At 36.2% G+C, this 6,918-nt stretch overlaps 1 protein-coding gene across 1 annotated transcript; it reads right to left on the bottom strand.

The window, feature by feature from the left end:
* Positions 1-6: 6 nt before the first annotated feature.
* On the bottom strand, positions 7-6,542 carry LOC115236124 (sodium channel protein 60E-like). Its single transcript, XM_029808357.1, has 6 exons — positions 5,529-6,542; positions 5,316-5,484; positions 4,758-5,077; positions 4,106-4,465; positions 3,536-3,904; positions 7-1,907 (listed from the first exon to the last, which is right to left on the bottom strand). The coding sequence occupies exons 1-6, from the start codon at positions 5,753-5,755 to the stop codon at positions 1,523-1,525; spliced, it is 1,830 nt and encodes a 609-aa protein (XP_029664217.1). The 5' UTR covers positions 5,756-6,542; the 3' UTR covers positions 7-1,522.
* Positions 6,543-6,918: the final 376 nt, after the last annotated feature.

Here is a 6,918-nt window from a genome sequence, read left to right as displayed (position 1 = left end):
GACTAGCGCTTGATTATTTTGTATGAATAATTTATAGTTTAATGCATTTATAAGGTAATTATGTTTCTTATTCATTGCGATTAATGCAATATTTTTCTCTCTGATCGACAAGATTTTTTTTCTATGCCTTACATTTAATACTAATTATATATGGCATAGACAAAACTGCTAATGTAAAGTAATACTGCGGACAATTTATATATATAAGTATGATCAAAAAGTGTGCGCGATTAGAGTGTATTAACATCTATACTTCAAAATGTTCTTGGAAAGCGTTAGAATTGCTCTTAGAATTTATGATAGTATTAGTATTAGTAATGATTCGTCAATCGCGTCAATGTGGATCTTTTTACGTAGCAAAAATTAATAAAGTGTTCGTTATTTATACTATGTACACTGATATCTAATACTGCGGATCAACTTTCTATTGATATAATAATGTGATAATAATAATTCTCATTGATCGAAGCAATCGTCGAAATCATTGCAAATTCTATCCAAATTTGCACTTATTATATTTAACTTTCAAATTTGAATCTTATCAAACCAAATTTCGACTCACCTTGAGAATTGATACATTCTTGCAACAAATTGTGCTCTCGTTTTTCGAAAACGGCTACATCTGGTATTTCCGCTACGCTGGCAATTCTTTAAATAATTCGCGTTTGTCATTACAGGGAACCCAGTATATGGTATATGCATTTTCGTCAAAAAGTAAGATGACGTCAATATAGTAATCATGTCCAAGTTCCCCGAACGACGCGTTCCATCTGTGATTTTAATGGAAAAATTGTCGAAAATTTCTTTTTATCCTTATCCTTGTCCCTTTCTTCGTCTTCTGGTGCAATGGTTCTCAACCTTTTTTTTTTTTATGATAATGAAGCAAATATTTACCATCTCAAGAATTAAATCTTTTGATTAGGCAGACGTTTGAAAAATTATGTAATAAATTTTCTTATAGTTGGACTATTTTGCAAGGCATAATTTTTGAGCTAATAAAAGCATCGAAAACTTTTACTTTTGTTAAAAATAAAATGTTACATCAACCTCATTGTAAATATAATAAGATTGCGCTAGATCGTTACAAAATTAGCATTCCTTGTCGTCTAATACAATGCTAATAATCATACTGGTATGTCTATAATGTCTGAAGACATAACAGATTCTATATAAAATGCGCTTTTGTAAGAACGGATATCCAGAAAAGCATTTATCAATTCAAAGAAGAAGCATTACTGTCGTCATTAATTTCTTTGGCCGAGAACCATCGCTACGTACTGTTTCATTTGACACTTCGACGACACACGCATACTTGACACATGCATTCATACGCAACTTCATCTCGAGATTTACCTCCTAGAAGAAGCCATGCGGATCATCATTCTATCTAGTTAGAACTGCGCGCTGTGTGAAAAGTTTACATATGTATATACATATACGTCTACGTATGTATTATCACTGACATGAGTCGCATCGCTGCTGTCTGTCGCTATCCGTCGTGATCGCTTACTGTCAACTAGGATCAGCTGTCGTCCGGTGTGTCCTGATACTCCTCGCTTTCTCTGTGCACTAGCACGTGCACCACTGTCGCCTCTGATTGCTGCCGAAGTAGCGGTGGTCTCGTAGGTGGTGCCGTGTTTTCCGGGCTCGGTTCTGTCACTAGGATGCTTACCCTATCGCTACCCTCAATCGGCAGCCGTACCGGCTCTGGCAGTGGCGCCCGCCGTCTCAGGCTGCCGCAACGTCGGTTAAACGCCTCCTTGATGTCCCGCTGCAGCGCGTTGAGCGAAAGAGCGGTGCCACTCGGCCTCAAAGTTGAGCCGCGCTTCGAGATCGGTGGGCTGGTTACATCCTCCTCCAGATATTTCTCCACTGCGTCCTGCCGGCCCAGCGTAGGGCCCAACGACCTGCGGACAGAGACGAGTCGTTATTAGTGAATTTTTGCATTTTCGTACTTACACCCCAGATTAACATACTCGATATCTGTAGAATATAAGTTCGAGTTTGATTTATTTACGATCCAAATTTGCCTAGCAAATATTAAAATGTTTGAAGAATATCGGGAGGATATGACACAATGATTATGAGAATACAATTGAACATATCCTAGAGAAAACGTTATATTTTCTTACTCTTTATGTAATTTTTATCTATATAAAGCGATAGATAAAACAGAAGCAACAATATGTGCTTCTTGCAGTAATACAAATAAAATGTCTTGCCACTCTTAATTATACTTTTTCGCCTGATACGCGCTATATAAAATTATTACAGATACATTTAGCACATGCAAAAATTCGAAATCACATATCTTGATTAGAATAAGTGTTTTACTTAAAGCTGGCTAGACCGAAGCATGACATGATGCTGACAGTTACTCTAATGATATACCTAATGTCATACAAAATGCTTATCAATGCCATGTAATAATTGATGTAATAACAATAACACCAACTTTTTCACTTAACTACTTTCATCACAAACCGATAATGAGCCATAATGATTAATGGATTATTATGGAGATTGAATTATGTGCAACGAGCTGTCATCTTCTAATTTGCTAATGTACTTGTTTACTGCTAATCCGCTAAAATAATTATATTTTTGAAATCTGCATTTCGCAGCTTGATATACTTTATAGTGTACTAATTTCATAAACTATAATATGGGGCAAAAATGAATGCTATAATTTTCTGTCGATAAAATGTACAATACTTAAACTGCTAATCAATATCTTAACTTTTATCTCATGTGGCATCATACACAAATCGAACAATAAAATTCAAAAACTTCTACATATACATAATATATATATATATTCAGGTTTACCTGCTCGTTTTCTTGCCTGAGGAGTTTTGGAAAGGAGAGAAAATAGATTAATTCTTTTGTGTGGAGCGTATGTGACATGGCATATAAAAATTAATTGTACCATGACATACATCATATAAAACTCGTTAATGTAATTGTTAATACAAACTCCTCAGGCTAATATTATTATGTGAGTGTATTTTATCCTCTGCAATTGTACAGTTAAAATTAAATTTTAACTAAATATTTTCACAATAGTCAAAATTTGCTTTTGTATTTCATATTTTATAAAAAATGACAAAATATGTACAAATATATAAATTAATTTGCAAAATTAATGTATTCTGTCGATTTATTTTAATTTGAAACAGAAATAATATATTTATAATTGGATCTGGAATAGCTGGAATAAAATATTTAATACAATTGGGCCTTAAACAGAAAAAAATTGATCAACATTAATCAATTCAACTAAAGTAATTTGCGGTAAATGCAATGAACTGAGTGAATTCGTATCAATCAATCAATCAATCGTAAACTCGAAAAATAAGCCAGAATAAAGTGATCTCACATAAAAATTACATATTTATATATTGCTAGACGAATTTCGTCCAATAGACGACCCGTCACATAGTGGATCCTACTTGATCTCCTTGGAATGATTCGAACAATTCCAAAGATAATCTCATATTGTTATTACGAGATGTGTGAATAAAAAGAAATCAACCTGACAGTGATGTGGGAGTCCGAACCGGAGCTGGAAGTGGCGGAAGGTTGTTCGGTGGTAGGTGAGGGACGAGACACGGTCAGTGCCGGAGGTTGCAGGTCCTCGTGGGTCCCGGTGGCGCCGGAGAGCAACAGCAGAGGAAGATTCGGGAACAGCCACGCCGAAGCGGTGCCGAGTTCGCTGAGGTCGCTGGCGTCGCTGGCCCTGGAGGACTTGCGACTACTAGCCCGGCTACCTCGGTGCACGTGTAATAGAGCTGACAATTTACCGCTCCATCCACTTCCGCCCCTACCATCCATTCCACCTGGACTTGAAGTCTGCGTCTGCGAGTCTACCTCTTGGGCGATTCTCTCGCGCTCCCTTTTCAGCCTACGAACATACCGTTTCCTTGTATTATTATATTGTCATTTATGAATATTACTGATTGTAATCGTTGCTTTAAATTCTCCATATATGTGCATTAATATGTTGACATCTGAATATAATAATCATGTCTTTTATTGTCTGAAAAAGTATCTATTTCTATGAGAAATGCCATTTTTTCGAGTGAAAACATCTGTTTATACTTACGCAATGTACTCCCTTATGGAACGTTGAATCAACCTGGCAGCTTTATCTTGTCGCTTCCAGATTCTTGTGGAAGACACTATTTCTAATTCTTTCCTGGTTGGAAACTGTTTTTTGAACTTAATGTCCATCTGTTCTTGCAGCTTCCTGAAGTCATCCGATTCCTCGACGTGCCCGAGAACGTGCTTGACGAGCGCGTGCAGGATGTCCAGACAATGAATCTTGTTACCCTTTGCAATAGGAAGATTAAAGCTGACCAACGCTACGACGTTGGGCTTTGATATCCCCAGCGGTGGGTCTAGGCTCGCTATAAAATCACTCAGCTGCGAGAAGCTGATAAATTGAGTTGCATGTGGATCGTACCTGAAAAAACGAAAGTTTTGATTCAAAATCATGATAGAATTGTTATCTTATTTTCTAAAAAGCCTCTAAAATGAATGTCGCAAACTCATGTGTATATAAATTCTAAGATTGTATTAAAGATTTAAGAGAATAAGAGAAAGTTTTCGTAAGTTGCTCAATTTATTAAATCTTTTAAATTAGCTACTACTAGTATTTTTGAAGATACATGGCAGAGTAATTTTTCAAACACTTTGTATATAAATTTAATATAAAAATATTCTGACAACAAATGGCAAAAAGAAAAATTTCTTACTTCGACCATCGGATGTAAAACATTTCTAAGTCATCCTCGACGATACCAATCTCCTCTTCTTGATGAGCTTGATTGAAGTTCTCTAAGATGATGGCAATGTACATATTAATAACTATCATGTAGCTAATGATAATAAATGATGTAAAGTACGTGATCGCTAGCAAAGGGTATCCGCAATCTCCGTTCATCTGTCGGCTGTTTGGGGTGGGATCGCATTCGGGTGGTTGCACCATCAGCGACTCTAATACATCGTTCCACCCGGCCGAGGTCATCAAGCGGAATAGCAGCTGCATACTTCTACCGAAGGTTTCAAAGTTCACCTAAAAGACAAAACGACTTTAATAGATTGTATCCACACAACAAGACAAATTAAAAAAAAATGTTTTCTATTTTATTTTTACATTTCTCCTCTCTACAAATATATAAATTCAATAAATCTCATTCTTTCACTTAATTAGTACATTAAAATGCACAAGAATGTAATTTTAATTGAACAATAAATTTAGTCTATAAATGAAGAATAATCTACAATACAATTGTTCGCGCATCTGTACTTACCATATCGTCCAATGCGCCCTGTTTTCTAACATGTCCGAAAACAGACATGCCGATAATAGCATAGATAAACGTGATCAGGGCCAGTAGAGCCCCAATGTTGAAGAGCGCTGGAAGACTGACGACAAGGGCGAAGAGTAGCTTGCGGATACCTTTCGCGGCCTTGATGAGCCTCAAGATTCTGCCGATTCTGAACACCCTCACGACTTCGGGGACACAGGAAAGTCTATCATGATGTCTTCCATTAGTATACCCAGGATTGATGCCAATACCAGTACGAAGTCGAATAGATTCCACGGCACCGTGAAATAATGATAACGTAGACCTATTATTTTGACGATCGCCTCCAGGCCGAAGACGGTCGTGAAAAACGCGTTCGATACTTCGAGGACAAAGAAAATGGGATGCGGCTGGTTATAGTGCTCGATTCCCATCGTCAACATGTTGAGAAATATCAAAACGAAGATAGCTATTTCGAATCTGGAAAGAGCGGAAGTTAGGTTTCATCATCACGTCATGTTCTTTTGCAATAAGTTCGCCGAAATCTTCATTCATCAGCGATTAATTATTAATCTCCTTACGATGCTAACACATAATGCATGCACGTCTAACGTTCGTGCGGTAAAAATGGCGTAAATAGTGTCTGCCGTCGGTACACGGGGGCCAATTTTATATTTAATTCTCGTTCGCTTTCTGCTAATATTTAAAACAAAATAAAGTATATTGACGGGAGGAGAAAGATATTATAAGATGATATATATAATCCAAAAATCTTTCTGCAACGGTTTGCAAAAATATGCATATACATACAATATATGAATACTATTTGAAAACATAACTCTATAAGTTTATTAAAAAAAAAAAGAATGGAACTTTCTCATTCATAACTCACGCATCGAGATCACTGTAATAATTCTAGCTTACATTTTCCCATTGTGCGGTTGATTTTACATTTACATGGATTTTATTTTATTTTATTGTAAGAAAATAGAGGAAGAGAGAGTTCGCACATCTAACAACCAGTGAGCAGAGTTATAAAGTCATGATATTTGCGTAAGCTCTCAGACTGCAGCTTATCTCTTCTATTATGTACCGTTATATCTCACTATATATACCGACAATGAATCTACAATTTAGAGGCGGCGAGCATAACTGTCCTTCGGGTATCGATTTTCCATTACTTCGAGTAACAGAATGCAAAGTCGCAACATTTATCTTTTGTGGTCTCTTGCCTCTTGCCGGAAGCGCTGAAAAGAAAATTCACGCATTGTGTCATGGTGATTTGTATACATATTGCAATGTTTAGACGAGAAGAAAAGTGTTATCGCACGAAAAACGAATATACCACGCGTGTACTAAGAAATTTATGTAAACTATCTAACACTGTGAATCTCGCGACGTTAAATCTGGCAATTGAAAATGAAGAGAAGCAACTGCAGCACAACTAGAAAGAAAATCTTTCATTTCTCTAATATATATTATGCACTAATTTTCATTGATCTTAAATTCATTAATATGATATAATTCGATTAAATGTGCAAAATTTTTAATAAATTAACATTCTTCAAGTTTTACGGGTGATAAGAAAGTTGTACAAAATAGAATG

Source organism: Formica exsecta, unplaced genomic scaffold (assembly GCF_003651465.1).
Source record: "Formica exsecta isolate Colony F162 unplaced genomic scaffold, ASM365146v1 scaffold245, whole genome shotgun sequence".
Lineage (NCBI taxonomy): Eukaryota > Metazoa > Arthropoda > Insecta > Hymenoptera > Formicidae > Formica > Formica exsecta.
Note: the sequence above shows the minus strand (reverse complement) of the source record. Positions and strands in the feature narration are given on the sequence as shown.

Coding starts and splice junctions, on each gene's coding strand:
- LOC115236124 (XM_029808357.1), bottom strand. CDS start 5,755: ATGTTGACGATGGGAATCGAGCACTATAACCAGCCGCATCCCATTTTC. Junction 5,078..5,315: donor AGGGCGCATTGGACGATATG/GTAAGTACAGAT, acceptor TTTGTCTTTTAG/GTGAACTTTGAAACCTTCGG. Junction 4,466..4,757: donor TTTTACATCCGATGGTCGAA/GTAAGAAATTTT, acceptor TCGTTTTTTCAG/GTACGATCCACATGCAACTC.